The sequence below is a fragment of the Grampus griseus genome (genome assembly GCF_964374135.1).
Source record: "Grampus griseus genome assembly, chromosome: 19".
Lineage (NCBI taxonomy): Eukaryota > Metazoa > Chordata > Mammalia > Artiodactyla > Delphinidae > Grampus > Grampus griseus.
This window is the reverse complement of record NC_139013.1, coordinates 40,140,304-40,157,449: the sequence shown is the minus strand read 5'-3', so window position 1 is coordinate 40,157,449 and position 17,146 is coordinate 40,140,304. Positions and strand designations below refer to the sequence as shown.

General features: G+C 57.8%; 4 protein-coding genes across 6 annotated transcripts in view; 3 read left to right on the top strand and 1 right to left on the bottom strand.

Annotated features, from left to right (window-relative positions):
• The first annotated feature begins 348 nt into the window (after positions 1–348).
• LCAT (lecithin-cholesterol acyltransferase) lies at positions 349–3,622 on the top strand. The gene is made up of 6 exons (XM_082677990.1): positions 349–564; positions 1,284–1,440; positions 1,519–1,634; positions 1,727–1,822; positions 1,909–2,133; positions 3,036–3,622. Exons 1-6 carry the CDS (start codon positions 411–413, stop codon positions 3,608–3,610), a joined length of 1,323 nt encoding a protein of 440 aa, XP_082534116.1. The 5' UTR covers positions 349–410; the 3' UTR covers positions 3,611–3,622.
• Positions 3,623–4,997: 1,375 nt separating this feature from the next.
• Positions 4,998–7,522, top strand: PSMB10 (proteasome 20S subunit beta 10). 2 transcript variants are annotated; one of them, XM_082676179.1, is made up of 8 exons: positions 4,998–5,126; positions 5,361–5,448; positions 5,540–5,637; positions 5,747–5,887; positions 6,164–6,279; positions 6,385–6,443; positions 7,087–7,238; positions 7,354–7,522. In XM_082676179.1, the coding sequence occupies exons 1-8, from the start codon at positions 5,071–5,073 to the stop codon at positions 7,463–7,465; spliced, it is 822 nt and encodes a 273-aa protein (XP_082532305.1). In that variant the 5' UTR covers positions 4,998–5,070; the 3' UTR covers positions 7,466–7,522. The 2 variants fall into 2 exon arrangements, with proteins under 2 accessions (XP_082532305.1, XP_082532306.1); XM_082676180.1 differs by lacking the exon at positions 7,087–7,238.
• A 1,857-nt stretch (positions 7,523–9,379) lies between these two features.
• CTRL (chymotrypsin like) lies at positions 9,380–13,733 on the top strand (the record flags this gene model as incomplete). The annotated part of the gene is given in 13 exon segments (XM_082677823.1): positions 9,380–9,482; positions 10,128–10,231; positions 10,323–10,402; positions 10,524–10,605; positions 10,771–10,916; positions 10,918–10,949; positions 11,035–11,096; positions 11,098–11,146; positions 11,149–11,168; positions 11,254–11,295; positions 11,299–11,319; positions 11,323–11,421; positions 13,701–13,733. Coding segments are annotated over 13 exon segments (873 nt in total).
• PSKH1 (protein serine kinase H1) overlaps positions 11,887–17,146 on the bottom strand; it is a 35,042-nt gene continuing 29,782 nt past the window's right edge. The window contains exon 3 of one of the 2 annotated variants that reach the window (XM_082676653.1): positions 11,887–14,190. In XM_082676653.1, the coding sequence (XP_082532779.1) occupies positions 13,873–14,190 (318 nt within the window). In that variant the 3' untranslated portion in view covers positions 11,887–13,872. The remainder of the gene's footprint in view (positions 14,191–17,146) is intronic. The other variant, XM_082676654.1, reaches the window with a different exon arrangement.

Below are 17,146 nucleotides of genomic sequence, written 5' to 3'. Positions count from 1 at the left end.
ATATTTATTGTTTGAATGTCACCATCAGAGAGAAGGGGAAGGGCGACCAGGGAGGGGTCTGGCCAAGCCGGCCTGCAGGAAGATCTGACTCAGGCTACTGTGGGCAGGGACTCCCACCAAGCCGAGCTGAATGGAACCAGCCAGCTGAAGCCTGACTTTTTTCAATAAAACATTGTGTACTTCTGGGCCTCCCGCTGCCCCGGCTCTGTTTCCCCTGGCACCAAGGGAAGGAGGCGGAACTGAACCCAGGCCCAGAGCCGGCTCCCTGAGGCTGTGCCCCTTTCCGGAAATCTCTGGCCACCCCCATTGGCCAGGCTGTCCCTCCCACTGACCCTGGGGCCCCTCCCACCCCGACTCCAGATAAGGCGAGCCCGGGACTGCTTCACTGGGCACTAGGCACAAGGGCTGGAATGGGGCCGCCCGGCTCCCCGCGGCAGTGGGTCCTGCTGCTGCTGGGGCTGCTGCTTCCCCCCGCCGCCCCCTTCTGGCTCTTCAATGTGCTCTTCCCCCCGCACACCACGCCCAAGGCTGAGCTCAGTAACCACACACGGCCCGTCATCCTCGGTAAGCCCCCACCAGGCCCCTGATACACCAGGGCAGACCTTGGGGAACCTGGGCCCCAGCCCCTGGTAGCAGAGCCTGCTGAGGCCCTTCTGCCCTTGCATTAGCCCTGATCCCTGCCTCAGCATCTGGAGGGGCCAAAGGCTTGTCCTGCAGAGAAATCAACCCCTTCTTGCACCACACTGTTCTCGTGTCTCGGAGTTGTCTCCCCGAGGTGGGTGGAGTAGAGGGTGGGTGTGCCTGAGGGCTTGGCCGGGGCATTACAAGCTGTGGTCAGCTGTAGCCACCGGACCCTGGTCCAAGCCCCACCACTCCTTCCTCAGCCCCCACCCCGGCAAGGACAAGGTGCCCAGCCCAGGTGAGCAGGAGAGGCTCATCAGGTCCTGCCCCTACTCCTAGGCCCGGCCCCACTCCCTTGTACTATTTGTTCTCCCCTTGGACTTTGGCAGTGATGGAGAGTCACGCTACATGTTTGCTTGGTGGGGGCAGGGGTCAGTGGCCTTGGCCCCTGTACCTTCCCTGACCGAGGGGAGCCTGGGCTTTGCGGGGACGGGGCAGGGGATGTGATCAGAAAGAGAGGGTCTTGTCCTTCATCCCTGGGGGTGGAGGGTGTGGGAGATGAAGGGGCGGGGCTGGTCACTGTAGTGTCGGGGAGGTGAGACCGGGGTGGGGTCCACTGCAGGGAAATGGGAGGGATCCAGAGTGAAGGCTGGTGCCTGCAGTGCCTGGCTGCCTGGGGAATCAGCTGGAAGCCAAGCTGGATAAACCAAATGTGGTGAACTGGATGTGCTACCGCAAGACAGACGACTTTTTCACCATCTGGCTGGATCTCAATATGTTCCTACCCGTTGGGGTAGACTGCTGGATCGATAACACCAGGTTCGTGCCATCCCCTCTGGCCTAGCCCCCCACCCTACTCCTTGGTTGCCGCTCCGCTGACTGTCCCACTGCCCCCAGGGTTGTCTACAACCGCAGCTCTGGGCGAGTATCCAATGCCCCCGGTGTACAGATCCGTGTTCCCGGCTTTGGCAAGACCTACTCTGTTGAGTATCTGGACAACAGCAAGTTGGCAGGTGTGTGTGTTGCAGGAAAGTGTGGGGCTCTAGGCTTGGTGGGCTTGAAGGAGCCACAGCCAGAACCCCCAGTGCCACTGCCTCGCCCACAGGTTACATGCACACACTGGTTCAGAACCTGGTCAACAATGGGTATGTGCGGGATGAGACGGTGCGGGCCGCCCCCTACGACTGGCGGCTGGAGCCCAGTGAGTGTCTCTGTGCATAGGGGGCTTGGGGCAGGGCAGGTGGCCCCTAGTCCCAGCTGTGCTGACCCATCCACCCCCCCCTGCAGGCCAGCAGGAGGAGTACTACCTGAAGCTTGCTGGGCTAGTGGAGGAAATGCACGCTACCTACAGAAGGCCTGTCTTCCTCATTGGGCACAGCCTTGGCTGCCTGCACTTGCTCTATTTCTTACTGCGCCAGCCCCAGGCCTGGAAGGACCGCTTCATCGATGGTTTCATCTCTCTTGGGGCTCCCTGGGGTGGCTCCATCAAGCCCATGATAATCTTGGCCTCAGGTGAGAGGGCCTCTGATCACTTGTGTCCCGTGGGGAGGGGTGGGGGGTGGAATGAGGCTGACCGTGGGCCTGCCCTCACTCCTGTTTCTTCTCGCAGTGCTAGGCTGGGGGTGTTGTCTACCACCTCTGGGGCACAGCCCCTTTCATTGGCCCTCTGAGAGCAGTGGGCCTGGCCTGGACCATTAGAGTGTCTCCCGACAGTGTCTCAGCGATGACAAAGGGGAAGTAAACAAAGAGGAAGTTAACCCCAGCAATCTGACTCATTGCTGAGGTCTGTTCCTTGTAGCCTCAGGTCCTACCCACTCAGCCTTCGGCTGCCTTCTGCTCCCAGGAGCCCCTTTGCCCAGGGATCTGCCCTAAGCCAGGGCCAGACCCCGGGAGCCCCTCTTGCCCTTCCCCAAGGAGTGGCATAGCTACCACCTGCGGAGCACCCACTGTATTCTGGGCACAGCCAGACGTGGCCTTACCCCTAGGAGCTTAAGTGAAGGAAACGCTCCCCAGACTATATCAATGAGTGTCAAACAGAGATTGGTCTCATTTCATTCTTCCCAGAACACAGCTCTGAGCCCTGTGTAGCACAGGCCACAGGGGCCGACAGACACTTGCCTGAGAGAACTGCCAGCACCATCCCCCACTGTTCACACACACAGGAAACCCCTCCCTGCCCTCCTGTTGAAGCTCTAGAGCTCTGCCTCACAGAGGTGCCACTAGGGCTTCTCACTTAACAAGTACACATGGAGCCCCTCCTGACTGCCAGGCCGGTTCTAGTCCATGACTTGGAGTTGATGTTTGGAGTGGGCAAGACAAAGTTGAGCATCCAGCTGAGCTTGGGCTGAGGGGCAAGTTGTGGGCCGGGGGTAGCCAGGACTGGCTCCCTGCCCTACCTTGCTCTGTGTCCACAGGTGACAACCAGGGCATCCCAATCATGTCCAGCATCAAGCTGAAAGAGGAGCAGCGCATGACAACAGCGTCCCCCTGGATGTTTCCCTCCAGCCAGGCATGGCCCGAGGACCACGTGTTCATTTCCACCCCCACCTTCAACTACACAAGCCGTGACTTGCAGCGCTTCTTTACAGACCTGCACTTTGAGGAAGGCTGGTACATGTGGTTACAGTCACGTGACCTGCTGGCAGGGCTCCCAGCACCTGGAGTGGAAGTATACTGTCTGTATGGCGTGGGCCTGCCCACACCCAGCACCTACATCTTTGACCATGGCTTCCCCTACACGGACCCTGTGGGTGTGCTCTATGAGGACGGGGATGACACTGTGGCCACGCGCAGCACCGAGCTCTGTGCCCAGTGGCAGGGCCTCCAACAGCAGCCTGTGCACCTGCTGCCTCTGCCTGGGGTACAGCACCTCAATATGGTCTTCAGCAACCAGACACTGGAGCACATCAATGCCATCCTGCTGGGTACCTACCGAAATAGCACCGCCGTACCCCCAACTGCCAGCCCAAGGCCCATGCCCCCTGAATAAAGACCTTCCTTTGCTGCTATAACCCCTGACGTGTGTTATGGGTTCAGGGAAAGGCACTAGGGTCCTCACACCAGGATTCATTCATCTGCAGACCTGTTGCTTTGTGGAGCACAGGGCAAGAAGAGCTTTGCTAGAGCCTGGGATTGAATTGGGCACCTTGAGATATACAGCTTCCCACTCTTCTGGTTGAGCTATTTAAGCAGCCTCTCTGTGCCTGCCTCTGCTCTGGGCATGGGGACTGGAGGGAGCTGCACACACAGCTGTAGAATGGGGGTACGTGGAGCCTAGGGTACAGGATGGAGAAGATCTGAGCTGCCCCTCCTAGCTCCCAAAAGGGCAGGTGAGACCCCACCTCTAGACAGAGACTTTTGAGTGCTAGGTGGGTGACAGAAGCACAAGAGTTTAGCATCTAGGAGAGTGACAGCCACTAAATAGGTCATTTCAATATTGAAGATTTAATTAATGGAGCTAAGTGATCTGAGAGAAAAGGTTAGGGAGGAACAAGGTGGTGATTCTTATGGGTCAGGGAAGGCTTCCCAGAGGAGGTGGTGCCTGTGCTGAGATCAGATGGAATGAGAAGGGTAACTGTAAAGACTGGTTTCAACCTAAGAGCAGCATGCAGCTGATACAGGGTTTAACCAGGGAAAGGGTGTGACCAGATCTCCAATCTAGAAAAGAGCCCCCTCTCTGCAGGGCAGAGTGTAGCCTGGGGGTGGGGGGTGAGGGGCAGGAAGTGTGGGGAAACCAGAGAGGCCAGTGCAGTGTCCAGGGGAGAGGATGCTAGCTGAAACAAGCAGTAAGTAGGAGAAAGAAGTGGATAATGGGTCATTTGGGATGTGAAATAAGGCTTAGCCATGGGTAGAGCCCAGCATGCCTACGAGCCACCAGATGGACACCTACGGTGCCCCTCTTGAGAGAGGGAAGACAGCATCCGAGACATGGAAGACGGAAGGATCAGCATCACCTTGGCCGAGGACTGAGCCTCCGTGTTTGAGGTTTTAGGAAGAAGGCAAAGGTAGCAAAACAGAGGCAGGAGTTGGGAGAATGACAAATGGCAGCCATGACTGATGCTGTTAGAAGGCCACTAACAATAACAGAGACCTGGTCAATGTGACAGCCTCAGGACATTGGGACCTGAGGTTAGAGTTGGGGTCAGGGTGGGCAGAGCTCGGGGCTCAGGCTGGACAGTGGCCAGAGAGGAGGGATCTGTCCCTCTGTTCAGACAGAGGGCCCAGGAGCAGCATGGAGAGCCAGGCAAGGGGCATCTCCCCCTTCCCAAGCTGCCTAGGACCAGAGCTGAAGGTGAAAGTGAAAGAGAAGATGCAGAAAAAAGGGGCTGGCATGCTCTGAGGGAAGGTGAAAGCGAAAGGAGGAAGCTCAGTAGTGCAGCCCGAGAGAGGTTAAGGCTTCGGCCTTCCTCCGTGTTGATCCCACTCCTCTGACCCCCTGCCCACCCGGAGATGCAGAAGACAGCGCCAGAACCCCAAAAGGGCTTCTCCTTCGAAAACTGCGAGAGGTGAGTGGGGGGATGGTTGGTTCCCCAGCTGCCTACGCCCTCAGTGGGGGCTTCCGGGAGTGGGAGCCCCAGGGTCTTTAAAATTCCTGGGGGCGAGGGTGGGGGAAGGTACGTGTGTGGAACGATTTGGGTTCCCAGGCTTACCCGAAAGGTGAGGGTAACCGGGACGGAGTTAGGGGATGTGATGACGGTCCCAGAAGAACTGAAAGCTGGGTTTCTCCCCTCCGTTTCCAGAAACGCAGCCTTAGAACGCTCCCTCCCGGGGCTCCGTGTCCCTCATGCACGCAAGACCGGAACCACCATCGCAGGCCTTGTGTTCCGAGTGAGTAGGGCGTTGGGATTGTAACACTCAGAGGAGCGGCCGGGTATGGGAGGTGGGCACTGAACCAATGGGTCCTCCCCCTCCCCCCCAGGACGGGGTCATCCTGGGCGCGGATACGCGGGCCACTAACGATTCGATCGTGGCGTACCAGAGCTGCGAGAAGATCCACTTCATCGCCCCTAAAATCTAGTGAGCATTCCCCCGCCCAGTTCCCCCCTCAAGAACCGCCCCCTCGTTCCCATCCCGGGTCCCAGAACATCCATAGTCCCGCCCACACGAACCCTCCCTTCGCCTTCAGCTGCTGTGGGGCTGGAGTTGCCGCGGACGCAGAGATGACCACGCGGATGGCGGCGTCTAACATGGAGCTACACGCGCTGTCCACAGGCCGCGAGCCCCGCGTGGCCACGGTCACCCGCGCTTTGCGCCAGACGCTCTTCCGGTGCTGGGGCGGGGCTAAAATGATCCTGGGGAGGGGCAGTTGCGGGGAGGGCAGGGCTGAGAGGAGGCTTGACAGGAGAAAGGGCGGGGCCTCGAGGTCCGAGAGACCGGAAGAGGATGGCCTAAGAGGAGCTAAGAGAGTGGCAGGAAGGAACGCTGTTGGTCACGGGGCGCCAGACCACGGGAAGGGGCGGGGCTCGGGTGCAGGGGTGTTATCGAGGAGGGGCGGGACCTAGATTCCTGTGCGTTCGACTGACCGCACCCACTCCGCGAAAAGGTACCGGGGCTACGTGGGCGCCTCGCTGATTGTGGGCGGCGTAGACTTCACCGGACCGCAGCTCTACTGCGTGCACCCCCACGGCTCCTACAGCCGTCTGCCCTTCACGGCCCAGGGTGAGCGCTTCCGCCCCCTTCCCGCGAACCCCGCCCGTGGGACCTCAACGTTTATCCCGCGACTGGGAGGCCGCGGCTGACCTCCGATGCCCTTCCTGCCTGCAGGCTCCGGCCAGGATGCGGCCCTGGCAGTGCTGGAGGACCGGTTCCAGCCGAACATGACGGTGAGCGACATCTCCCCCCCACACACACTACGCGTGCATTGGTGGGAAGTGTACACCCGGGAGCTGGGGAAACGCAGAGGTACCCTGGCCTACTCTAGAGCTAGGCTTCTCGGAGATGACGACTGAGTGGAGACTGAGGGTCCAGTGGAGTGAGGGTGAAGTGCTATTCCAACAGTGCCAAAGCTTGGACTGTCCCAGAAGTCAAAACTCCTCAGAGAGGACCATTTGGTGTTGAGGGAGAAGGGAACAGCAGGTGGGGTCTGGAGTCTGGATTTTGTTTAGGGTGGATGGAAGCAGAAGGCATATGTCACTTTATAGGTGCTTATGGCCCAGAAAGAAAAAGGCAGTGAGCCAGGGATTGTGGGTGGGTGAATAGCCCACTGGAAGCAGAGCCACAGGTGTGACTCAGAGAAGTTTGTGAAGATGGGGGCAGTGGGAACATTGGGGTCTCTGGAAAGAGGGATACTGAAACCAGGGTAGAGGAGCCTGGGGTGGAGATGGGGATGTAGGGAGAGAGAGGAGTTTGGGTGTGAGAAAATGGTAAATAGTTCAGCCTTCAAGATTAACAGTCTCCAGGCTGTAGCCTGAGGGTGATACTAAAGGGTCCATCAGGACTCACACACACACACACACATCTTTACAGCTGGAGGCAGCGCAGGAGCTGCTGGTGGAAGCCATCACTGCAGGGATCCTGGGTGACTTGGGCTCTGGGGGCAGTGTGGATGCATGTGTGATCACTGGGACCAGCGCCAAGCTGCTGCGAACACTGAGCTCTCCCACAGAGCCTATAGAGAGGTAGGAGCATAGGAGATGGGGGAATCACAGGGGAGGATGGGGTGGTAGCAAGGGAAATAGGGGGCTGCAAAGAGAAGACAGGCCACTTGATGAGGTCATCCTTTCTCCTTCCCAGGTCCAGCCAGTACCGCTTTGCCCCTGGGACCACAGCTGTCCTGTCGGAAACAGTGATGCCGCTGACCCTGGAGCTGCTGGAGGAAACTGTGCAGGCCATGGATGTGGAGTGAAGTAGGCTGAGGCTTAGAGCTTGGAACAAGGAGGAATAAACCCAGAAAACACAAATACCTAGACAGATGGCTGTGTCCTTCCTGGGTGGAGGGGGACAAGCAGCCAGCAGGGCTCTGTACCTAAGGTATCCCTGCAGGGGCCACTTCCTCCCATGGCTTCAGTGCCTAGCCTAAGGGGTGCACTTCACCCATCACCTTAGGCATCTACCCCTCCAGAACCCCAGCCCTGGAAAGTATCACAGGCTCAAAGTGGAAAGCCCCCCTCCTGACTCTCCACACTACAGAGGCTCCCCCTACCACTCCCATGCCTTGCTCTTGCCCTCTAGTCCACTGAGGGCTGTTGTACAACCCAAAAGGCCCTATGTATTGCCCCCACATAGAGCCTTTACCTGGCTCATCAGTGGCCAAGGACACAGCCCACAGCTCTCAGTCAGACCGCCCCCATCCCCACTGATGGCTAAAATGCTGGTGGAGGAGCTGCTCCCTGATTCCAAGGGCAAGTTCTCACTCCTCACCCCTACAGTGCCTTTACCTGTGAAACCCCTCTGATGACCAGGCATACCTGAGGTGCTAACATGATGCTGAGCTTCTGTTTGCACATGTTGGGCTGTCACTAAGGGGATTGACTCCAAGTTTTCTGGGTGCCAGGGATCACAGGGCTCATGTGGGGAGAGATAATATGACACATTTATCCAGCAGACTTTTGCTGAGCACCCACTGAGTGTCAGCCCAGGTGCAGGTTGCTAGTGGGAGCATCCTGCCTTGGGAGAGAATGGCTGAGCTCCCCTGGAGCTTTGGAACTGTTAGAGTCTGCCCAACCCCTGGGGAGGGTCTACTCCAGGCTGGACATCCCTGGGTCCCCGTTTATGCTTTTTCCCTCAGTATTTTATTATGAAAATTTTAAAACATAAAATCTGGAAAAAAGTTGAACACCTATATACCCACTGCAGACTTTACAATTTGTATTTTGTTATATTTGCTTTACCATGTATCTATCCTTCCCTCTAGTCAGCAATTAACTCGTTTTTTTGACTGATGTGTTCTTGAATCAGCCAAAGCCCTCACACCCCTAGAAGAAGGCAAGCCAACTTACCTGTTGCAACTTTGCACACAGGGGTGTCTTCTCTCCCTTGGGTCAGGCTCACCTTGGGGCTCTACAGTGAATGGACTGTAGACACCAGGGGCTTGTCCATGGGAGCCCCAAGGCCTGGAGGCTGTCAGAGATTTGATGGCTGTCATTCTTCCACCCCTGATCTCCATCCAGGATCGGCCAGTCACCAAGGGCTCATACCTTGCCCTCCTGTGCACAAGGCCCCTCTTAGGTGTATCATCTCATCACGAACAGTGTGGGCTTTGGAGCCAGATAGATGAAGGTTTGGGTCCAAACACACCATGTGGCGGAAGAGTCAGCATCTCCCTGAGCAAACCGTGACACCCATTCCAAGTTGAAGAGGAATCACTGAGGTGATATGTTAGGATTTGCAACCCGCCAGCACCCCCGTCCTGGCCCTGGCCCTTCCACAGCAGAGCCGGTGCAGGTAGACATTCCCTCTACCAGTCAGGAACACCCCTGGGTGCTGAGCAGGCTTCTGTGAGTTTGGTGCTCCTGATAGCCCTGCGAGACTTCCCTGATCCCAGCCACCAGGTGGTTACCGTTAAGTCTAACCACAAGTCCTTGGTACCTGGTGCTCAACATTTGGGATGTGAGGTGGTTCAGGGATCCAGTCAGGGGCCAGGCTTTGGGAGGTGGAGGAGGTGAGAGCCTCACACCTGGGCTCTGTCTGGTAAGTCAAGGCCTGAGTGGAGGACCTTGACCCAAAGAGACCCTCCTCCTGCCTAGAGCAAGGAGGAATAATGGCAGGGAGCTGAACCTCCACAGCTGCCTGGCCTCAGTCCTGGGACTTTGGCTCAAGGATGAAGAGAACCATAAAGCCAGGCCCAGTTCTCAACCTCACGCCTGCCACAGTGTTGCTGCTCAGCCTCATCCTTACCCTGGTCCTCCTTGGCTCCTCCTTGGGTAAGTGGGCCTGGCCCAGCCCTGACTGAACAGCCTTAGGGCAACCCAGCTCCCAGCAGCAGCCCAGGCTTCCTGCTCAGGGGCTCAGGGCAGGGGCCAGGCTGGCTAGAAGGGAAGCAGGTGGACAGAGTAGGCAAAGGAGAAAGGATGTGGCAAGGCTGGGCAAGAGGGGGTCAGGGGCCAGTCTCACAAATGGGACAGGAGCTTGGGCTGGGCCCAAGAGCCGGGGAGGGTTTAGGAAGCTGAGAAGCAAAGGTTGGACGTGTAGTTTAGGAAGAGCCTTCTGGCTGCATGTGGGGTATGGACCATTGAGGTCTGGAGGGAGTGAAGAGGCTAGGAAGGAGACGGGAATATTCCTGGGGACAGGGAGAAAAATGGCCTGGGATTGGGGGTGGGGTGGAGTTGGGGAATGGTGGGGCATAGGTTGGAGAGCGATGAGGAAGAATGAACAGAACTTGGGGGCTGGTTGGATGGGGGCAACTGAGATAGCTATAGAGGCCCAGAGGTGCTCAGGGTGAGAATGGGTAGTGATGAGCCCTCTTGATTTGGACCCCTCTGGGGGGCACAGCCTGGGAGCACCCAGGAGGAGGAGAGGAGAGGTGTGCTGGGATGTGGGAAGCAGGTCCTCACCAGCCCAATGGTCAGGTTGTGGCGTTCCTGCCATCAGACCGGTGCTGAGCTTCAGCCAGAGGATTGTCAATGGGGAGAATGCAGTGCTGGGCTCGTGGCCCTGGCAGGTGTCCTTGCAGGTACATGCACCCTGGGTGTGGGGCAGGGTTTCAGGTGTTTCATGCCTGGGTGTAGCCTGGGCCCACCCCCACTTCTGACCCCTGACCCCAGGACAGCAACAGCTTCCACTTCTGCGGTGGTTCCCTCATCAGTCAGTCCTGGGTGGTCACTGCTGCCCACTGCAATGTTGTGTGAGTGCTTCCCTTCTACCTGCAGCCCCCCCAGCCCCCACCTCCCCACCCCCTTGCCCTGGAGGCCTCTCTCTTGTCACTCTGCCCTCCTTGTGGCTGCCCAACCCCGCTCTCACTGCAGCCCTGGCTGCCACTTTGTCATCCTGGGCGAGTATGACCTATCATCCAGTGCTGAGCCTTTTCAGGTTCTGTCCATCTTGCGGGTCAGTGCCTGGGCTGCAGATGGGGAAGGAAGAGTGGGCAGTGTAGGTGTGTGGGCTCTGGGGGTGAGGAATTTGGAGCATGCCCTGGCCTAGTCCCCTCAGCACCCATCACACTGGGGGCCTGTGCCCATCCCCATCTTGCATGGCCCCTTCCTGGCTCTGCAGGCCATCACGCACCCTTTCTGGAACCCCACCACCATGAACAACGATCTGATGCTACTAAAGCTCGCCTCCCCAGCCCAGTACACAACACACATCTCACCAGTTTGCCTGGCTTCCTCAAATGAGGTGCTGCCTGAAGGCCTCACGTGTCACCACTGGCTGCGGCCGCCTCAGCGGTGCGGGTAGGAATTTGGGCCAAAACTCTGGGTGGGAGGGCAAGGTGGGGACAAGTCATCTGGGACCTAACCACCCACTCCCGGCCCACAGGCAGTGTGACTCCTGCACGCCTGCAGCAGGTGATTCTGCCCCTGGTCACCGTGAGTCAGTGGCCAGCAATACTGGGGCTCACGCATCACCAACTCTATGATCTGTGCAGGGGCCTTGGGGCCTCCTTGTGCCAGGTGAGCACTGGCACCCTGTCCTGTCCTCTGCACTGTCCTGTGGCACTCCCACCCTCCACACTGACTTCTCCCCTCCTTCCATCAGGGTGAATGTGGAGGCCCGCTTGTCTGCCAGAAGGGGGACATGTGAGTGCTCACTGGTATTGTCTCCTGAGGCGCCAATAACTGCAACGTGTGCGCGCCTGCCACGTACACTCAGGTTAGCAAGTTCAGTACCTGGATCAATCATAGCCTACAACCAAGCCCACCACAGGCCCTCTCCCCGTCTCAGTCCAATAAAGACCCCAGGCTCTGTCCTCTTGTGTATGCCTGTCTGTCTTCCTGGTTCAGGGAAAAGCAGAGGCTAGGGCTTCCCTGGTGGCACAGTGGTTGAGAGTCCGCCTGCCGATGCAGGGGACGCGGGTTCGTGCCCCGGTCCGGGAAGATCCCACATGCCTCGGAGCTGCTGGGCCCGTGAGCCATGGCCGCTGAGCCTGCACGTCCGGAGCCTGTGCTCCGCAACGGGAGAGACCACAACAGTGAGAGGCCTGTGACCGCAAAAAAAAAAAAAAAAAAGAGAGGCTCTTGGGGGCCCCATTCCCCAAGCGGAGTTTGTCTTCTGGCACGGCAGGTGTTGAGGAGTTAGGATCCTCCTAGACTAGCCGTGACCAGGTTGGGCTCTTCCCATCTCCCCACCGCCTCCTGGGCAACCTCTTGTCCACAGCAAGAGACTGGGCTGTTGGAATGAATGGGCAGCTTTCCCTGGGGAAGGCAGCCTGTTTATTGAGTACGAAGGATACATTTACAAACTTGAGTACACAAAATAAATAACTGCACATTCTCCATCCACAGTCCATGGCATAAAGGCCCAAGTCTCCAAACTCCCTCCGTCCTACCTTCAGGACCAGGCCCATCCTGGCCAAAAGAGGAAATAAATCCCCAGAGGCACTTGGGGAAGTAGGGGGAATTCTGAGGCCATGGGGCTTGGGCTTTCCACTGCCTTGTGCTAGGAGAACTGGAGACAGGAGGAGGGGGTGTACAAGGCACGAATGACTTGGCCCAGAGTGGTCTCTTTTGGCTTGGTTTCCCACTGGAGGTGGCACATGCAAAAAGAAGAGGTCCTAGCCCAAGGGAACCCACTGGGAGGAACTAAGAGCCAAACCCTCCCTGCTGGCAGGGGACCTGCAGTCCAGCTAAGGCTAAAGCTGGGCCCTGGCTCCTTCCCACCCACTGAAAGCAGCTGTGGAGGGACAGGGCTTGGGTTCCAGCCCCGTCTGTGGTGGTGGGGAGGCACCATGACTGACGCGGGATGGTCTGGCTCAGACCTCTGGGAAAGCAGCCACCCAATTCCACCCACCTCTCAGAGGGGCTCCCTCCAGACGGAGATTCAGCGGGGCCCAGAATGGAAGGGTAATGCTGTGAAAAGAAGCAGGGACAGGCTGGACTGAGCAAGGCCACCGTGAGAAGGTCAGTGCCCCAGGCACTCAGGGTTCAGAGGCAGGTCACACAGTATGGCTAAGTTCCAGGGGGAGCTGCGCAAAAGCTCAGCAGAAGGGGATAGGGTTGAGCACCCCGGGGACCCTCCCTCAATGAATCAGCTCCTTCCTTCCGACTTCCTCTTGGAGGATAAAGGGAGAGCATGGTGCTCATTCCTCGGCCGCCCATACTCATGCCAGACACTAGATGGCTCCTTCATGCAGCTGCAGAGGAGGGAACAGCAGCACCTGAAGGGAGAGGCAACACCAAGGGTGGAACCCAGGCTGACACTGGAATCCTGATGGGGCTCTCCCTCGGAAGCCCCTGCCCTTTGCTTTGGCCCAGGTGCCCCCATCCCCCAGGTAGCAGCAGTGGGGCTCCTTTTAACCCCGCACAGTTGGGAAGGAGGCACTTGGGGAATAGAATGGGCATCCAAGGGGGAGAGGGAGGTGATAGTAGGCTCTGTAAAGAAGGCACTGAGTGCAGTAGGCTGGTGGGCAGGAACTCTCATAGTCAGAGAGAGGCTGAAGCCTGGAACAAGCCTGCTACCAACATGGCCACACAGTCCAGAGGGCCAAGGACCATTCCACGGTCCTACCACCAGAGATCCTGGCAAGTCCTGGGGCCGGGAGGGGTCCCCAGGGGCACCATGAAGGAAGACAGATCTTGGCTGGGAGGTGGGAAGCTGTTTAGACTTAGCCAGGGGCTGAGAGTCCAGCCAAGGCACAAGCTGTGGGCCTACCTGGGCCTCTCACTGGAGCATAATCATGAGGATCAGGATGCCATGGAATGTGGGGCGGGGGGAGGGCAGACAGGAAGGCTTGGTAGAGGAAAGGGGGGATTCCAGAAGTAACTGTCCCAAAGAGTCCTGGGGACCACAAGACACCCTCTACCTGGCACTGCATGCTCCTTTGGTCTAGGGAAGAGCCAAGAGGTGAGGAGACTGAAGGCCAGGTCCTGCCCTTCCCCCAATATGTACCAGAGCAGTTGTCCACCAAAAGGAGCATTAGTGCCAGACCAGGCTCCCCGTTCAGGGGGCTCTTATGCCCCAGGGCTCCCTCCACTCTGTCGCACCAGACTCAGGCCCAGGGTGAAGATGGGGACTGCTGAAGGCACAGAGAAGGGGCTGGGGCCATTCACCTACCACTGACCATACAGACCTATCTCTAGAGAGGGCGGTGGGCCCAGATGGCACAGCAATGTGTGGCCAGGCTGGGGCCATGCCATGTCAGCACCCCAGCCTGCCAGCTCAGCCATTGTACTGCTGCTGGTAGCGCAGGTTGAGCTCCCGCAGCTCTCGCTCCCGCACTCGGCGAGACTTGTTGGATCGTGTAGAGCGGCTGGAACGCGTGGACTGGGCAGATTTGGTGCTCTGGCAGCGCGAGGAGGCGCGTTTGAGGAGGTTCTGGGAGATGGAGCGGTGCAGATTCTTCATAGACGAAGAGGCAGCCATGCTCACCACCCACGGATGCCTCAGGGCTTGCAGTGCCGTCATACGGGCGCCGGGGTCCACCGTCAGCAGGCGGTCAATGAAGTCCTTGGCCAGGTTGGACACACTGGGCCAGGGCTAGAAGCCAAGGACAAGCATTAGAGCGAGCACACTCAACATTGCCCTGAACATCCCGATGATGTCACCTACACAGCACTCAGACCTGTCCAGTAGCCCTGCACTCTCCCCCTAGAGAGAGGAACTGCCCGGCTCCTCTCACGTAGAACATTCCGGGCCTCCCCTTCCCACCCAGTGCTGACCCAGGCCACTGAGCAGAGGCTGCTCTCTGAGTGACAAGGAGTGTGATAGGAGGAGAAGGATCCACCCCCTCCCTGAGGAGCAAACTTCAAAGGTGCCCTGGACTCAAAGCCTGGTTCAAGGAGGTGGCCCCCGTCAAGACCACCCAACCTACACCAGGACCACCATAACATCAGGGCGATTTAATGAGAACGACCCAAACCTTCCACCATATCTTGAGCCGGACTTAAGCTCCCATCACTGGATGCCCATACTGAGTCACTTCCTAGTCCTTAGAAACAGGGTCTGCCCTCCCTTCCAATTGAAAAAGTGGCCAAAATAATCACTGCATTCTCTGCATCAGCCTCAGCCTCAGCCTCTCAGCCATGAGGAGAAAGGAAACAATTCAAGGCAACTAGATTTCTCCATCTGCTGGGATGGCAGGGGGATCCTGGGAGCCCAGCAGGGATTAGGACCCTTCTCAGGGGTGCTTCTCATGTCTGCATGACCTCTCTAAGCCACACAGGGGCTCCTGGCAGTACCCTGTGCCAGCCTCGTTTTAGTACATTCTTTCCTCAGCACAAAGCCTGCTCTGCTACATGCACCCACGGCTGCCTCATCTCAGCCACACACTAAACAGCCGTCTGTCTCAGGGCCTCAGCCCGCACAAATTGTCTTCACCTGGCTGAATCCTCAGGTTCTCAGGTTAAAGGACACTTGCTCACACTCCCTCTCTTAGCCACCAGTGCTAAGCAACTATTCGAATAATTTCAAGTTTATTGTTCCCATTAGACCATGCTTAGCTATTCACCAGTGCCTGGTGCCGGGCATACAGGAGGCACTCAGAAGACAGGGGCTCAGAGAGTAAACAACCCATGCATGGCACCTGATGGGTGCCCTCTCCTGCAGCTGCTTCCAGCATGTGGGGCTCAGATGCCCGGGCCCTTGACTTACTCTGCTGAAGGAGGGCAGATGCAGCACTTCTCCGAGTCCCTGCATCTCTTGGGAGCACTCTGGCACGGGCTCTGACACTCTCCAAAGGGTGGGTGGCTAGGACTTCTGCTGAGCCTGCTCCAGGTGGTTCGGCTGGGATGCCAGGTGTCCTATCACCCTCCTTCCTGTCTGGTGAGAGGTCTAACTGTTCTACCCCGTGGTGCCCTTCACCTTGAGGAGCCCCTGAACACACTCTCCAAGGGGCTCCGGAAAGTCTGAGAGCCCACATTTGGGGTAGCTGCATGCCCACTAGGCAGACACACTAACACAGTTATCGCTACCCCCAGTCAGGCTTCCTTGACCCCCAACTCTTCCCCCATGCCTTTCCCCACTGATGTCGATGTACCGGGAGGCAGTGGGTGGGGTGGGGTAGGAAACAAGGAAAAGACTCATCTGGAGTCCTGAAGAAGGGGTGGAGCTACTTGTAGTTGTTATCCTTACCTGCCCTTTGGAAGGCAAATCTCAACTTTTACTGAGCTGAACTGGAAGAAAGTCACAGAAAGCCCAGATTTCTAAACAGCCACCTAACAGGGTCCTCCTCACCAATGGGCCAACTCCCAGTGATTCCTGGTAAGCGACTGGCCTCCAGGAGGAGGGCAGTTCGGGCCCATAAATCCCGTGCTGTCTGAGAGCAGTGAGGGAGAGCAAGGAGCAACAGCCCTCCCACGCAGGCAGCCTGGTCCACATTTCCCTGCAGGCCTGTGTAACTCAGGGCTCTGATACTGAGGCTGACATGCAGGGTGACTGGACTAGACAGTTGCCACAGTAGCTGTGGGCTCTCAGTTCAATAAAGCCCCATGGCTTGCTGCTGCCACCTGAACACAAAGAGCCATTGTGAGGGGCCAGCCAATCTAGACCACAGACACACTGTGGCCCCTGTCACTCATTTGAGAAATGGAGAGACGCAGGCATAATGGGGCCACTGATGGACAAAGCAAACCTAGAGCTGGAACAGGTCATGGGAATACCTGTGCTTGTGCTGCACTGCGGCTTTTATGGTCTCCAAGAAAAGGAGAAATCACTGGGGAACACACTGCAGCTCAGCCTAGCCTGTTGGTGGGACAGCTCCAAGACAGAGCTGCCAGCCCAGGCCAGCCAAACAGGGCTGGGACATGGATTCTGCCCCTGGCCCTTGGTCCAGTCAAGCCAGAAGAGAGGCAACTCCTCTGCAAATGACAGAATAAAAAGTGGCAAACCTGGACTCACAAGTCAGGAACCTGAACACGGATGGATCGGAGGCATCCCCACTTCATAACCATACCCAGCCAAACAAACCAAGGCCCCCTGCAGCTCCAAACCAGTCCAGTGCAGTCTCAGATGGGCCTCCCACTAGACACGCACTGTGGGCTTAAGCATCTCCACCTCAAGAGTGACACAGGCTCACACCAGCTGTCAACCCCTGCTGCTTGTTGCCATGATCGCCAAAGTGAGCCGGATTGATCTGCCCCTCCTCCTCCCCCAGGCGCTCGCCTCTCCAATTACCTGGTACAGGCAGCAGTGTGAGGAATGCTGATGGGCTCATTAGTCTGAGGGCCTGCCCACCCTCTTTGGCAGGCCCCAGCTCTCCCCATCTTTGAAGAACTGTGCGCAGGTGGGTCCCCTAAGACAATGTGACTCGAGCTGTCCTGACATGAGAACCGGGCTGTGCAATGGCACCCAGCCTAACCCTCACACACTGAGGGACCTGCAGCGGGAAGTCAAACAGGACAAACACGGGAAGGTGGTCCTCGAGCCAGCCCACTGACAGCGGGGCAGGGGCTTATGTTGACCTCCAGAATAGTGGCCCCTTGGAGGTCTCCAACAG